The sequence below is a fragment of the Trichophyton rubrum genome (assembly GCF_000151425.1).
Source record: "Trichophyton rubrum CBS 118892 genomic scaffold supercont2.7, whole genome shotgun sequence".
Taxonomy (NCBI): domain Eukaryota; kingdom Fungi; phylum Ascomycota; class Eurotiomycetes; order Onygenales; family Arthrodermataceae; genus Trichophyton; species Trichophyton rubrum.
In genome coordinates this window covers 223,247-239,426 of record NW_003456422.1, presented here as the reverse complement: position 1 = coordinate 239,426, position 16,180 = coordinate 223,247, and the positions used below count along the sequence as shown (strand labels likewise).

The 16,180-nt window shown below is 48.8% G+C and overlaps 4 protein-coding genes across 5 annotated transcripts; 3 read left to right on the top strand and 1 right to left on the bottom strand.

Annotated features, from left to right (window-relative positions):
• Nucleotides 1–948: 948 nt before the first annotated feature.
• TERG_06078 (eukaryotic translation initiation factor 3 subunit I) lies at nt 949–2,921 on the bottom strand. The gene is made up of 4 exons (XM_003233035.2): nt 2,815–2,921; nt 2,199–2,717; nt 2,016–2,132; nt 949–1,952 (listed from the first exon to the last, which is right to left on the bottom strand). Exons 1-4 carry the CDS (start codon nt 2,839–2,841, stop codon nt 1,593–1,595), a joined length of 1,023 nt encoding a protein of 340 aa, XP_003233083.1. The 5' UTR covers nt 2,842–2,921; the 3' UTR covers nt 949–1,592.
• A 3,192-nt stretch (nt 2,922–6,113) lies between these two features.
• On the top strand, nt 6,114–9,451 carry TERG_06077 (uncharacterized protein; the record flags this gene model as incomplete). The annotated part of the gene is made up of 5 exons (XM_003233034.1): nt 6,114–6,492; nt 6,554–6,574; nt 6,627–6,664; nt 6,735–9,262; nt 9,343–9,451. The coding sequence occupies 5 exons, from the start codon at nt 6,114–6,116 to the stop codon at nt 9,449–9,451; spliced, it is 3,075 nt and encodes a 1,024-aa protein (XP_003233082.1).
• Nucleotides 9,452–10,547: 1,096 nt separating this feature from the next.
• On the top strand, nt 10,548–12,258 carry TERG_06076 (uncharacterized protein; the record flags this gene model as incomplete). The annotated part of the gene is made up of 5 exons (XM_003233033.1): nt 10,548–10,677; nt 10,728–11,134; nt 11,354–11,478; nt 11,544–11,894; nt 11,973–12,258. The coding sequence occupies 5 exons, from the start codon at nt 10,548–10,550 to the stop codon at nt 12,256–12,258; spliced, it is 1,299 nt and encodes a 432-aa protein (XP_003233081.1).
• A 1,663-nt stretch (nt 12,259–13,921) lies between these two features.
• On the top strand, nt 13,922–15,918 carry TERG_06075 (isocitrate dehydrogenase [NADP], mitochondrial; the record flags this gene model as incomplete). 2 transcript variants are annotated; one of them, XM_003233032.1, is made up of 8 exons in its annotated part: nt 13,922–14,266; nt 14,347–14,382; nt 14,450–14,460; nt 14,516–14,549; nt 14,611–14,749; nt 14,808–14,844; nt 14,902–15,398; nt 15,488–15,918. In XM_003233032.1, 8 exons carry the CDS (start codon nt 13,922–13,924, stop codon nt 15,916–15,918), a joined length of 1,530 nt encoding a protein of 509 aa, XP_003233080.1. The 2 variants fall into 2 exon arrangements, with proteins under 2 accessions (XP_003233080.1, XP_047606780.1); XM_047750092.1 differs by lacking the exon at nt 15,488–15,918 and having other exon boundaries at nt 14,902–15,478.
• Between the last annotated feature and the right edge of the window lie 262 nt (nt 15,919–16,180).

The following is a 16,180-nucleotide window of genomic DNA, read 5'->3' as shown; positions in this document are numbered from 1 at the left end:
AGGACAGTCCCGATCAGCAACGGCGAAATCTGCGATTGCTATTTATCATTCAACCGCAATGGGGGCTTTTTTTTTTTCTTCCTTTCTTTGCTTCTTCTCGTTTTTTTTTCTTTTTTTCTTCTGTTCTTCGTCTTCGTCTTCTTTGCTGCTGCTGCTCTCAGCCCGGTGCGAGAAAATAAAATGACTGTATTTCTGTCCCTCCCCTCCCCCCCCCCCCCCCCCCCCCCCGTCGCCGCCCCTGGACCAGAGTTGCATGGCAGAGCATGGGAATAGACATCGGCCAAGTGACTGCCTGCGGGTTCGTAGCGACAGTGACTTTAGGCGCTAACAGGGAAGAAGGAAAACTCTATGAGCAGACTCATAGCAGCGAGGACATATAGCCCGTTTCTCGAAAGAAAAGAAAATAACAGGCCGAAAGACCAGTCAGTGTGGTTTGTTTCCGGCGATCTCGAGAGCGAGAGTCCATTCCATCATCATCCATCCATCCAGGCCATATTTAGATATATATGTTAATAAAGTGAACGAAGTGTACGGGGCATAGGAGTCGAGCAGAGGGCTGTCGGGCAGCAAGCTTCCCGTCACAGCCTCCTTCGGCCTTCCCTGGAAGATCGCGCGCCTCCGAGCAGAACGCTAGAGCATGATGCCGTCACGGATCGCCGTGGGCGGAGAGTTGTGACTGGCAAAGGAGGCCTGCTAGCAGTTGCAAAGCAGAATCAGAAAGTTCCCTCGGTGGATGGAGAAGTGGGATAGTCGCCGTCCATGGCGAGGTAAAGGCTGGTCGCTGTTCCCAGCCATCTTCCCTGTTCTCAGGGCCAGCCGTGGGGGAGTAATTTGGCCCTGCATGTCTGAGATACGAGATGTCGCTTGACGCCTGGAGTTGCACAGTAGGCGAATAAAAAGAAAAAGATATAACAGTAGCAGCCTGTCCTTGCCGTGACGTCACTTGGACGTTAGGGCGGGCGGTTCGAAACGGCGGGTTGGGTATCAGTGGTATCAGAGAGGGAGACGATGACGATGGGGAGAGAAAAACGATGAGAAAAGAAGAAGAGTTGAGATTTAAGGATAGGGATGGATACTTGCAGTCTTTTTATGTCTGGTCATGAATCATTTGCTCTTTGCATTTCTCTATCCAGCTCGCCAGCCTGCAAGGGCCCTCAAGTCTCGTAAGTAAGTACCAGAACCAGCTTCCAACAAGGCACAAAACAGCAGAAAAAGGAGCAAAGGACACGGCAATCAGCATACCAGGAGACCAGAAGACCATCCCATCATCCCTTCTAGAACCGCCTACTCCTCCTACTCTTTTATTCCGTTTCTTTTTTCTCTCTGCTTCTCGCTTCTTGTTTTGTCAAGATAAAACAGGGACAATGAACACAACACCGTGGTAAAGACGAACTCATGCAATGCAGCTGCAGGATTTTGGAACGAGATCAAAGAAAAGGGGGAAACATGGAGAGGGAAGAAAGGAGAAAAAAAAAAAAAAAGAATATAATTATCATCAAGAGGCATTAAACAACCCAACCGAATAACAGATCTTTGAGCGAAAGGGAAGGGAGGAGGGGGGGGCGGATAAAAAAACAGATAGAAAACAACAATCACTTCCTCAACTGCTCCCTTTCAACCTCATACATAAAATCGAAATAGGACTTGTCAAAATGATGAACACGGACGTATCCGTCTTCTCCGCCAGACGCATAGCCAACGCCAGCAGGGTGGACGGCGATCGTGTTCAGGGGACCGAAGTGGCCCCTGACACGACCGATCTCGTCCTCGAATATTTTGTGGTAGAATCGGGCCTCGAACTTTCCTTGTCTGGCGGAGGTGGTGGTCACGTCCATGGCAGCCTGGCCACCACCAAGAACGACGAAGTCCTTCTTTGCTGTTATGGCTGCTGTGTTGAGAGGGGTATCGGCAGTGTAGGTCTTGAGGATTTCGAGGGTGCTTGATGAGAGGATCTAGGTGGGTTAGCATGACGGCAAATACGACAACTGTAGAGGGGAATAAAAACTGAGACGCACCTTGGCCGATTTGTCAGAGCAGGCGGTGATGAAATAGGTCCTGTCAGCGGAGAACTGGAGATCAGTGATCTTGCAGTCGAGCTCGTGTGCCTGGACGTTTTCTAGCTGATCGCCAGTCTGTACACCCCGTTAGATACTTGTAAGTCTCAAAATTATAAGACTAATCGAGTGAGTGATTTTTACCTTTGCGTCGTATTGGCTGATGCTTCCGTCCTCGTGTCCAGCAATAATGTATTTCGCCAGGTAACTCCAGCCAGCAACGGTGGCCTTGCTCTCCTCGCAAGTGATTTTCAAGACGGGTTCGTCGGCCTGCTCGTGCAGGTTGTTCCCCTCACCGTCTCCGTATGCAATATCAAAAACAACGATGGTGCCCAGGTAGCCCATTCGCTTCTCGGTAACCGCCAACAGCTTCGATCCATCGGCAGAAAACTCAACCCGCTTCACGGCCGTAGGAAAGTCCCATGTCTTAACGCACTCGCCGGTCTTGATGTTCCATAGCTTAACGGTGTTATCTGCCGCTCCCGAGGCGAGCAGTACAGTGTTGGGGCTTGGGTCAATGGTCCATAGCGCACCCTGATGGCCGGAGTAGGTGCCTAGTCGCTCGCCGTTCGCATAGTACCAGACACAGATGTTCTTATCCTTAGCTACCGAGAAAAGCAAATCGCCGTCCCGCGAGAATTTGATCTGGGTCAAGGATCGTTCCTAGAGGCGCTGGGTTAGCTGCTACTTCGAATCTTGAATTTGCGTGGGGGGGTGACGCTATGAAGAGAGAAGTGGACGAGATAAAAGGGACACGAACATGACCCTGGAGGAGGATTGGTCTCATTTTGTATGAAATATTTAATATGACCGTAGATACGTATGCAGCTAATCGTCTTCGTGGCTCCGCGTACGGGTCTGTCCTTGTTAAATCTGGACTTGCGCTTCGTCTTCGCCTGCGACTTTTCTGACTCTAATATTTTTGTTCGCCCACACAGAACTTTTACATCATGGCTGACTAATACGGACTTTTGTTATTCCTCTCTGGTAGGTCCACGCCCGGGCGCCCGACAGCATTAGGGTAGGTAAAAAACGAGGAGCAGGAGAGACAAGGCGAATATTTTAGCTGCGAGACAGACAGAAGTCGAAGATTCTGCAGAATACCCCTTCGTTTGTAAGGCGCGAGTGTCGCTTTATTGATAATTCTGTCAAATACTAGACCAAGTCACCTGGAATAGTCGACAAGCTCTACAAAATGCATAAGTCGAGGATTGAAGGCTCCAGTCTATTCCAGGTCATCATCCACAGGTGACTCTGCAGTATGAATTCAATCCTATTGAAGTAATTTGCTCCCTATGCCCTCAAAAATGGTCAGCCAAGAGGGGGTAGCATCTCTAGTTGAAAGCTTTCCTTGGAGATATATATATATATGTATTAAAAAAAAAGCCTTTACAAGGCATATGGAACATGGAGGGACAGCAAGGGGGTTAATAGGAATCTCCTTGCTCGCTTTTGCCTTGATTTTTGATTTTATCCCCACACCCCCGCTAATAGATACCGGTTGTAGGCAAAAGCATCCCATACGGCACAGGCGATAATACTGAACATTACAAGAAGCTCCCGGCCTGTCCCACGTTTTATAAGGCCTGTCTCTGAGGTATCGTAGTATTCTGATTCTGGAGATGAATGGGCCTGTTGCCATTACTGATTCATAAGTAGTATACTAGTGACTTCAAAATTTCGGCTGTAGGCTAATAATTAGGTTCGACTAAGATCGCGACTGGTATATCAACGTATGAAAATGTATTACCAGTTAACGAGGCATTATACTACCTCACGCAAAGAGATAGAAAATTTAGCACTGGTTCCAGACTAATAGTACAATATATTGATGCGTATTGGGAGAAGCTGAGAGGCTCCTCGGCTTGATAACTACCTTGATTGTCTCGCTCAATCAGGTTCCTTTTTGCTGATTATACTTCACTTAATCTATTCAAGAAGAAATTAAACAGAGCAACATCAAGTTTTTGGTAATATGAATTAATATTCAAATTTCATAGGACCAGGGGATAACCATTACCATTTACAGGGGCACTGCATCTTGGTAGCACCTCAAAAGTCCTTATCGCGGTTACCCTTGAATTTTATAAAGAATCCAATCTGACAGAGTATTAAGTATGAATTTAATAAGTTGTAGACATACTAATAAAACCTAACAATGAAATCTCTGTACTGATAAAACTCTCTAGACGCGAAAGATGACTAATTACATATAGTCGTCGCGCCAAAAAGTTTAACTGGATGCGGACCGCCCCGCAAACCTTAAAATATGGGTTTAACAAACTTAGAATTTCAAATTGGCCTGGACGCCGAGTTTTAACTGGGTTACTCTAGCGGCAGAAAGTCTGTTAAGCGAAGATATTCTAATAATAGATTATTTTGAAACCTTACTAGCGCTAATCTACATAAGTATGCTGCCAACGCTCGGTTTTTGTTAAGGCGGATAAGGGGGCAATAATATCAAGTTTCTCAATGATGGTTCTGGTAGAATGAGGACGAGGAAAGCAGGGAGAGAAACAAGGTGACTAGCCTTAATTCATCAAAAGACGGCTACGAAACGTGACTCAATATCAAGCACGGGCGTAAAACATTACACGAGTCAAGATAGGAAGATGTAGCTTGTACCCGACAGACCCTAACACTTGGAAATAATGAGGCATATATAAAATATTTATGCACTACTTCAGGTAGTAACGCAACCACCATTCTGTATACCTTTCGGCTAGATATTGTGTGGCTTATTGTACAGATTTTCAGATCCAAATATACAAGGCTTGCTTAGTTCCTTTTCATAGAAGGGGCCCGTAGAATAAACTAGCTAGCCTAGACGGACAAATTGAAATAGAAAGAGGGAAATAAAAGGTGGCTTGAGTGCTGTAGACATTTGGCTTTGTAGTTGATAAAACCCTGGGAACATTCAGTATAACTTAATTTCTCTTCGATAAAGCCTCTAAGAAAATTGATCACTTCTACTCAGCGGTATATTCTCAAATGAGTAGTAATTAAATCAATCAAGTAACTGAAAGGTAGATTCTGTAATCTCGAAGGCCCATAGCTCTGTACTATTGTATTTTGCCACCCGAGAAAGGGTATGTCGGCTTAGGTCAATGTTCATGTTGTGCCTCCACAATTAGGCTCGGGATTGTCAAAGAGGCTAAATATTACTGTATAGAGGTGTACACTCAAGTAATACAGGTACTTGCTTTGGTCTATTTCTTCTGGTTATATTGGACAATGGTACATCTTCTGGATATACCTGATCCAAGAATTCTGCAACTGCAGTAACCGTCAAGGGCATCTTCGTTAATCGTAAGTGATGGGTATAGTCATCATTCTCAGACCGAAAAAGCTTTCGTGCTGTCTTTTTCTGGTCTTAGTTCTGTAATAAATGCTTTTGACCTGGATATAACCGATACTCGACGGATATACAGGGGTAAAAGAAGAGAGGATGGTATAATAGCGGTAATCCTGAAGAGGCCTTTCCTTAGTGTGGTGATAGCAGACGACGACAGCTCAGTTGCTGCGGAGGTTGTGGAGTAGCCAGAGTCGATCATTGACTTACTGAGGCAGTAACCGACTGCCTTTCCATAAAACAAGATAGTCATGACTTCTAGCTGGCTATGAGAGCCAGCTGCCTTGATAAATGTGCCTTTAAGGTATAATAAGCCCGTACAGCTGGTGGTTGAGTTGGTTGTTAACTTAGCTGTCGGGCGTTAGCTAGTTAACTAGTTACCTTTTGGGATGCAGCCTGTCGGTCAATCGGCGTGCTTGCTACCAGGCGCAGCGCCGTCAAGGACAGTGCACTCTTGCAAGTAGAAGTAGACAGTGCATCATCTAATCTCAGCATCTTGATCTGTGCACCGAGTAGTCAACACGCTATCTAATCTACATCTACCTGTAGTTTGAGCCTCAGGGGCGGGCTTTATCTTATCAGTCAGAATTTTCACCTCAACGACGGCGAGACAAAGAGGCGCGCCATCATGAAGCCCAGGATAGCCGACCGAAGAGAATAACCCAGCGCCGACGACGACGACGAGCCCAAAAGATGCCAGCAGCGGCATGCCTCGCCCTGTCCTCCCGCCCGCTTCTTCGCTGCTGCGCCGGCGGCCTCTCCTGCGCCTGACTGCTGCCGCTGCCTCCCTGTCGCCGGCCCCGCCCGTCCTCACCCTCTCCAACTACTTCAGCTCGTCTCCCCGCGCCGCCTCGTCGCTCCCGCTTCCTCTTCCTCTCGTTCCTCCGCCCTCGCTCTCGTCTTCCGCACCGCCATCGCTAGACCAATCGCCCTTCGCCCGACAGTCGACCACCACTGCAGCCATGGGAGCCTCCAAGATAGACGGCACTGCCATCGCAAAGGCCATCAGAGAACGCCTCAACGGCGAAATCAAGGAGACCCAGAAGACGAACCCGCGCTTCAAGCCCTCTCTCGTCATCTACCAAGGTGAGCCCTTTGCCTGCGAATAATTACTAAGTGCACAAGTATACTGACTGCAATGGGACAGTGGGCGATCGATCAGATTCCAGTATGTCTATCCTGATAACCGCCACTTCGACCGTGACTTGCTGACCGGATAGGTACCTATGTTCGCATGAAGCTCAAGGCTGCCGAGGAAGTATGCTCTTTCATCCACACACTTATCTATTCTCTATTGCGTACGCCTTCATACTGATACAGCAGTCCAGGCATCCATTATCTGCACACATGTCCAATTGCCAGTGGACACCCCTCAGTCTGATATCCTCGCCCGCATAACATCTGACAACAACGACCCCTCCGTCCATGGCATCCTGGTTCAGCTACCTCTGCCTGACCACATGTCCGAGCATGCTGTTACCTCTGCTGTCGCTCCCGAGAAGGATGTCGACGGTTTTGGTACTTTGAGCATCGGCGAGCTGGCCAAGCGTGGAGGGAAGCCAACCTTCATCCCATGCACGCCGCAAGGTGTCATGGAGCTGCTATATGCTAGCGGGGTCGAGATTACTGGCAAGCACGCTGTTGTTCTTGGGCGTAGTGATATCGTTGGCAGTCCTGTCAGTTATCTACTCAAGAACGCTGATGCAACGGTCACTACATGCCATTCCAGGACGAAGAACGTCGAAGAGATCATTAAGACAGCAGATATTCTGGTCGCGGCCATTGGGAAGCCAGAGTTCGTCAAGGCTGACTGGCTCAAGCCTGGTGTGGTGGTTATTGATGTTGGGACAAACTACATACCCGATGACACCAAGAAGTCTGGCCAGCGTCTTGTTGGTGATGTCGATTATGCATCTGCCGTTGAAGTGGCCTCACAGATTACTCCCGTTCCCGGGGGTGTAGGCCCAATGACAGTGGCCATGCTACTGCAGAATGTTGTCAAGTCTGCGCGCTTCTACTTTGACAAGGAGCGCAGCCGCACCATAAACCCCCTCTCCATCACCCCCAAGTCACCCGTACCCTCTGATATCGCCATCTCTCGGTCCCAGAAGCCGAAGCCAATCACCCAGATTGCCTCGGAAGTAGGTATCGCATCTCATGAACTCGAACCTTATGGCCATACCAAAGCCAAGGTCAGTCTCGACGTCCTCTCCCGCTTGGGGCATCGTCGAAATGGTCGATATATCCTCGTCTGCGGTATTACACCAACTCCCCTGGGAGAGGGCAAGTCTACCACTACTATGGGCCTCACCCAGGCTCTTGGAGCCCACTTGAACCGCGTGGTGTTTGCCAATGTTCGCCAGCCTAGTCAAGGCCCAACGTTTGGTATCAAGGGAGGTGCCGCAGGTGGTGGATATAGCCAGGTCATCCCCATGGATGAGTTCAACCTGCACTTGACAGGAGATATACATGCTATCACTGCTGCAAACAACCTGTTGGCCGCTGCCCTGGAGACCCGTATGTTCCATGAAGCTACCTCACCCGACGCCGGTCTGTACAAGCGACTCGTTCCCACAAAGAAGGGCAAGCGTGAGTTCCAGCCGATTATGTTCCGTCGGTTGAAGAAACTGGGCATCACCAAGACTGACCCCAACGAACTTACCCCCGAGGAGATCAAGAGATTTGCCAGGCTGGACATTGATCCAGAAACCATTACCTGGCGCCGTGTCCTAGATGTCAACGACCGCCATCTACGTACTATCACCGTCGGTCAGGCTGCTACCGAGAAGGGCCATACCAGACAGACTGGCTTCGATATTTCCGTGGCTTCGGAATGTATGGCCATTCTCGCTCTCAGCAACGACCTGGCTGACATGCGTGAGCGATTGGGTCGCATGGTCGTTGCATCATCCCGCTCCGGTGAGCCAGTTACTTGTGACGACATCGGTGCTGGAGGTGCCTTGACCGCCCTCATGAAGGACGCAATCAAGCCAAATCTGATGCAGTCTCTTGAGGGAACTCCTGTGTTCGTGCATGCCGGCCCCTTTGCCAACATCAGCATCGGCGCCAATTCGGTGGTGGCCGACAAGCTGGCCCTCAAGCTGGCCGGTACGGAGCCAGATGAAGACCACGACTCCACCACTGGCTTTGTAGTGACCGAGGCCGGTTTCGACTTCACCATGGGCGGTGAAAGATTCTTTAACATCAAATGCCGCTCTTCGGGCCTTGTACCAGACACCGTCGTCATTGTTGCTACTGTCCGAGCACTAAAAGTCCATGGCGGTGGACCGGATATCACCCCTGGTGCTACTCTGCCAGAAGCCTACAGACAGGAAGATACGGAGCTACTACGAAAGGGCTGTGTGAACCTACGCAAGCACATCGGCAATGCCAAACGCTACGGAGTACCCGTGGTGGTAGCCATCAACGTTTTCGAGACCGACACCGCTGCTGAACATGCTGTCATCCGCGAGGAGGCAATTGCAGCAGGTGCCGAGGATGCAGTGCCAGCTAATCATTGGGCTATGGGCGGCAAGGGAGCCGTTGATCTGGCAGAAGCAGTGATCAAGGCATCCTCTCAGCCCAAAAATTTCTCTTTCCTGTATGGACTGGAAGGAAACATGCAGGAACGCATCACCACCATCGGCCGGGAGATGTACGGCGCCAGCGCTGTCGAGTTCAGCGAGCTAGCTGCGCGCAAAGTTGAGACGTATGAGAAGCAGGGCTACGGCAATCTACCTATCTGCATTGCCAAAACTCAGTACTCTCTCAGCCACGATCCAGCTCTCAAGGGAGCCCCAGAAGGCTTTGTAATTCCTATCCGGGATGTCAGGCTTGCTGTCGGTGCTGGATACTTGTAAGCTCACCTTCCATCCCCATAGATTTTTTTTTTTTTGGTTCTTGTTACTGTCTTTCATAGCTAACTGGAAAACTTAGATACGCCCTTGCAGCAGACATTCAGACGATCCCCGGACTGCCTACTGCACCAGGCTACCTGAACGTTGATGTCGACGCCGAGACGGGTGAGATTGATGGACTCTTCTAGATGGTGAACCAATGAAAAAAAAAAAAGAGAGGCTACTTCAACGTGCCTTTATCTCGAAAGAAGTAAAGAAGTAAATACGGTTTCATTTGGCATAGATATATGGAAATCTCCACCACAAATTCTCCACAGTACTATACCAATTTTATATCCATATACCGTTTTTATATCTTCAAATTTCTAATTTACAATGCCTTAAGCTGGCAAGAATAATAGTGACGAAGTTCTACGCATAGTGAGTAGGTAAAATTACATTATAGCTTTTGAAGAGGGCGTTGAAGAAAAAGGGAAAAGAAAAAAAGGTCTACCTGGATATGCTTCTGGAAGCATCCTTGCAGTATATCTAGATACGGTATTGCGGTCGTTAGCACTGGTATATCTCTAGGTTGTTTGAAAAGTGGAAGGAGATCTAGGAAAATTCTGTCGATATTGGATATTTCCATTGGGAAACCTGCAGAGGCCCAGCACGAAAAGTGCCATCTTTCTCGGTAATCCCCTGGAAAAGAGGCCGTCGCGGCCTGCTCTTGTTAGGATATACCCAAGGTCCTACAAGTATGTTTTGTGCTGAAATACATACACTAGGGAATTGACTGAATCCCGCGGCAGTAGACTTTCGCCACGGCTCCACACTTAAGGTTGGCGGGACGTCGATCGACCCGTGCCGCTACATAAAATCTTCACAAACATATTATGAATATTATGTATATATATGTAGGGAATTACGCAACAATGTGAACCAGGAGAGGAGTAATATGAAACACCATATCAAAGGAGCCAACATTCATTTATGCATCTGCAGCGGAAAGCAGCCTAGGTGTGGAACTAGGTGGCATACTGAGAGGCATTTCTCTCAATCTAACCAATTGATTAGGACGTTCTCGGGGGATTTTATACTTCATGGTTACAGTTTCTCTATATATCTAACTCTAATTACTGCGGCTCAGTCGTGTCCCTTTTAACCACCTGCCTTACCCTTTATTTATTATTGTGATTTAATCCTATTATTCTCTCCAAGCTCTTAACTATCTAGTTATATTCTTAATTTTTTGCAACATCACTACCACAGCTCTCCAGGATAGTAAGGAGCAAGTGTATTGAGATGCATCCTCACAGTGACAAGCCTGAAATTATATCAACATACGCTCCATATTCTGAGTATTACTCTGGTACTAAATTTTATCTGGCTCTTATAACTAGCCGTCAGCCTTGGGAAAATTTTAACAACGCTGGTATTTTGAAAATTGCATCCCCTTTTGCTCATGCCGATACAAGAATGTAGCGCCTGACTCAAATATCTCTTCCCAAGACAGTACCATTGTTGCCACAGCTATCCCGTATATTACGGATGAGTTCCACTCCCTCAAGGATGTTGGATGGTATGGTAGTTTCTACTTGATGGCTGTGTGCATGTCGCAGTTCCTATATGGCAAGCTGAGCGCACGTTACTCCATCCGTTGGATCGATAGCACTGCTGTGTTCCTATTCCTCGTTGGTTCTGCTATCTGCGGTGCTGCACCTAGCTCTCCAGCTCTTATTGCAGGCCGTGCTATTGCTGGCCTGGGGTCGTCCGGTCTTCTAGTCACGGTTTTCTCGCTTGTCCCTATCCTTGGTCCACCAACCAAGCGCCCTATTATCCTTACCTTGAACATAATTGCCCGCTCACTTGCTTCTACTGCTGGCCCCCTAGTAGGTGGGGCGTTCACCAAGCACGTCACCTGGCGTTGGACATTTTATATCAACCTGCCTTTTGGTGCCGTCATTTGGATTTCCTTCCTTCTCTCCGTCACGCCGCCTTAACGTGATGAGTCCTTCACCACGTTCTCCGACTTTCTACTCACGCTCGACCTGTTTGCCCTGGCAGCTTTAGAACATTATGTTACTTGCCTCCTCTTAGCCCTACAATAGGGTGGCACTATCTACGCCTGGAGAAACGCTCGCATGATTGCACTGCTGGTCATCTTTGGTCTCCTCGGGCTTGCATTTATTGTCATCGAGATCTGGCAGGGGCAGAATGCGTTCTACCTCCCAGAGTAATACACTCCCTTGAAATATCTCCTGTTTCCGGCTTTAGCACATACTGATTGTAAGATTGCAGATGGTTCCAAGGAGTTAAGGGCGCCAGTCCATTCACATCAGCAGTGCAGACCTTGCCGTGGCTCATTACAAGCGTTCTTATCCTGCTTGTGGGTGGAGCAGTCATTGCTAAGCCGGGGCATCCTGAAATTTGGATGCTCGTCGGATCCGCCTTTGGGGCCGTTGGTTCCGGCCTCTTCACCACATTCAAGATCGACATACGCACGGATAAATGGATTGGCTATCAGATTATACTTGCCATCGGGTCAGCCTTGTTCAGTGTAACCACCATTATGGTTGTACAGGCCGCGCTTACCTCGAAGGATGTTCCAATCGGTTCCAGCATGTCCATGTTTGCGCAGACGATGGGCAGGTAAGCTTTCTTTCGGTCACTCGGCAAAATATAAATTACAGTTAGAATATATATTCTGACGCCATATATTCGCTGTAGTACCATCTTCCTATCCGTGGGTCAAGCCCTCTTTACGAATAACCTGGCTCATGGCTTACAGCGCCTTGGGATAGAGAGACTTCATCCGAATATAGTCTCAACTAGTGGGCTCTTGAGCCTTACCACGGGTCTACCTCCTGACACCAAGATGGCGGTTCTGGGCACCATCAACAATGCCCTAGTAGACTCATGGCGTCTGTCGATGGTCTTGACCTGTATCTCTGTTGTTGGTGCCATGCCCGTGCAACACCACGGATCCAAGTCAAAAGGACACGGCTCAGGATAACCTTGAATGCAATACGTGCCCACATATGGCACCCAACTCTAGAGCAGTGAAATTTTCTGCTTCTTAGCCGCCTTTGTGTTTGAGTCAGGGGGCTCCCTTTTCTGACCACAAGTCAAACGCTCCGCGCTGCTTTGTGGTAGGGCGATGCGGTGTTAACATAAGAGTAGAAAATTTGGACCTTAGGCGAGGATAGAGCGTTGAACTCAATTAATGTGCTTGATTAATATTCTTTTTTATATGAGGTGTATTATTCTGTCAAGGAGGGTATCAATCATAGTGTATTGAAGCTGCCTGTAGCCGTCAACACATCGTCTTCCAATTTGACGTCGTCAAAAGGGCAGTCAAACTGTCAGTTTTGTATTAGTCATCTTATCTCGCTACACCTTTCTGATACAAACCTTATCCCGCTCAAGACAATGACTAAGCTGGCCAGACTCCCGCCGCTGACAAAGTCCTGCTGAGTAATCCTCTGCCTAGAGTAGCCGGCGCTACCTTTTCGGCCCTCTCCCTGGTCTTCCTGGCCCTTGCCCTTGCGCCTGCATATAGAATCCTTACCCGGATGCTGCAGCTACCCCTCTCGGAGCCTGGCCGAGTTAACTGTCGTATGTATGTGGTTCGTCGCACCCGTGAACTCCAGGAGAAATCCTGCAGAGATATCGACAAATCGACAAGTTACAGAAGACTGCCTGCGCAGTCAAAAAGCCCAATAGCAGAGAGAAATAACTGACTAAGCAGCCAGAAGAGCCGAGAGCCGGACGGGCGGAGAAAGATGCTCCGTCGCCCCCGCGGGAGGGGTAGCTTAATCAGCATAGAGTTTCCCGACGAGGCGGAAAGCCGACGGAGCAAGATGCGCCGCGGGCTACTTGGACACGCAGGACGAAACAGCGAGTTCGCCTAGATAACACTCGTAGAGAAGCTGCTGTGTTGATTTTTCGTGCTAAGACGCATACCTAGGAGAAAGCTGGAACGCATCTATTACATGCCAGAGCTAGGTGCGCCTGCGGAGAGACAGACAGGGAGAGCCGGACTTTGAAGGAGACGCCCCACGAAACAGCCGGTGCAGCGAGCCAGGGGGTAGCTCCAGAAGCCTATAGTTGGTTGCTTTGCCTTGCATTGGCAGTCGGCCGACTTTGCGGGCGTTCGTCTCGATCTCAAAATTGCCGACAGCCTCAGAACGGGATATCTCCTCCTCGTCGTCAACGTAAACAATTTGATGCTACATACTCTTGATATCCGGAGCACTCCCGTCTTTGATCAGTATATAACAACCTCTAGGGCTTTGCTATCTCCGGACCAACCAAAATCGCGGCATTAAAGCTCAACCCGCCGGATATACACACAGACAGAACCAAACTCCACTCAAGATTTTTCCTACCTTTCCGCATACCGACATCCCATCATCACCCCCAACCACTTCTAGCGCCTTATCCACCGGAGGATCTGACAGGGCAAAGCTAGCTAACTGGCTAGCTGCGAGAGAAGACACTGAAACTTGCACATCCCCCCACCACCAAGCATATTCGCCGTTCTTTGCATCCGCCGCACCCAACGCTGGAGACCACGAAGGAATAGGGAAAAAAAAAGAGGAGGAACCAGAAACGAAGCTGTACTCCGTATAAGAAAATATCCAGCCAAAAATTATAACTAATAGAAGTGTGTTAACATGGCTGCTGTTCGGCTTACTTCCGGCCATTTCCGCCAGGGTTGCTGCTGGGTTATCCGCTCCCGCTGCCAGCCCACCTGCACCTCCGCCTCCGCCTCTTCGCCCTCTGTATTAAACACGGGGAGTCGCTCTTTCTCGACGGTCGTGAGCAGGCCTGCTTCTATATCTGCGTCTTTGTCTTCCCAGTCTTCGCTGTCTTCGTCTGCATACGTGCGTCCTGCGCTGCCGAACGCTCTTGCTCACTCGTCTCTTGTCCACGGAATAAACCCCTTCACACGCAACATGTCGGCTGCCAGGCGGAAGATCGTGGTCAAGAACCCGATTGTCGAGCTCGATGGTGATGAGGTATATTTTATTATCTTTTTTTTTTTTTTTTTTCTTTTTTTTTTTTTTTTGTTGACAGGCATTTGCTGACATTTGAGTAGATGACTAGAATCATTTGGCAGGATATCAAGGACAAGGTATGTTGGTCACGTCTCCGTACATATATATATATATTTCATAGATCCCTGTGCTAACAGTTCATAGTTCATTACACCGTTAGCATTTTCGAAATAGTTCGAGGGGAGGGACCATTGGCTAATATATAGGCAGATACCTTGAAGTTGACCTCAAGTACTATGACCTTGTAGGTTTAGCAAATAGGTTCCAATGACTGCTGGAGAACCAATTGTCTGACATTGGTATAGGGTCTCGAGTACCGTGATCAGACAGACGACCAAGTCACCGTTGATGCCGCAGAGGCCATCAAAAAATATGGCGTTGGCGTCAAGTGTGCCACCATCACCCCTGACGAGGCCAGAGTGGAGGAGTTCAAGCTAAAGAAGAGCAAGTCTACCACTCCTGGCTATCTATTCTGTCCCGTCTTGCTAACACCCTACTTCAGTGTGGCTATCTCCCAATGGAACCATCAGAAACATTCTGTAAGGCACTACCATTAAGCAGCAGAAGTGCACAGGGAGATTGCTAACACACTGCAGGGGAGGAACTGTCTTCCGTGAACCCATTGTCATCCCTCGCATTCCTAGGCTCGTCCCAGGCTGGAAGAAGCCCATCATAATCGGCCGTCACGCTTTCGGTGACCAGTACCGTGCCACAGACCGTCTCATCCCCGGCCCCGGCACCCTCGAACTTGTCTACACTCCCGCCGGCGGAGAGCCAGAGCGTATCCAGGTATATGACTTCAAGGGCCCCGGTATTGCACAAACACAGTACAACCTTGATGAGTCCATTCGAGGATTCGCACATGCCAGTTTCAAGCTAGCTAGCCTCAAGAGCCTGCCTATGTACATGAGCACCAAGAACACTATCCTGAAGAAATACGATGGCCGTTTCAAGGACATCTTCCAGGAGATCTACGATAAGGAGTACAAGGCCGACTTCGAGGCCAAGGGTATCTGGTATGAGCACCGTCTCATTGACGACATGGTTGCTCAGATGGTCAAGTCTGAGGGAGGCTATGTCATCGCCATGAAGAGTAAGCTTGACCTCGCTCCCTTTGGTCTCAGCATGAGTTGTTGGGTATTGAGGTATGTATGTGGTGGTGTATGGTGTTAACTTGACTAGACTACGACGGTGACGTCCAATCCGACATCGTTGCCCAAGGTTTCGGCTCTCTCGGACTCATGACCTCTACCCTGACCACCCCTGCCGGCGATGCCTTCGAGTCTGAAGCTGCCCACGGCACCGTTACCCGCCACTATCGCGAACACCAAAAGGGTCGCGAGACCTCTACCAACCCCATCGCATCTATCTTCGCCTGGACCCGAGGCCTGGTTCGTCGCGGTCAGCTCGACGAGACCCCGGAGGTTGTTAACTTCGCTGAGCAGCTTGAGCGTGCTTGCGTTGAAGTCGTTGATATTGAAGGCGTCATGACCAAGGATTTGGCCTTGGCATGCGGAAAGAAGGATAGAGAAAGCTGGGTTACCACCAAGGAGTACCTTGCTGCTGTCGAGAGACGACTGCAGAAGAATTTGGGTGAGGAGACTAAGCTGTAGAAGTAGTTAGTTAGGTAGTTTGTTAGATCTGGATAGATGGAATATATTACCAAAATCCTATTCTATTTCACAAATATGCCGGATTTCACAGGAGTAATTGGAACATAATTAACGACCATACAAGCACGATTTATTGTTCTATAACCGAAGTGATATTTATTCATTTCGTCCAAATAAGGAAAAAAAAAAAAAAAAAAAAAGGGCAGGACGAACAATAGGTCATGTGTGACGACGAGCCTTTTCCCTTTCCACCAGAAAAATA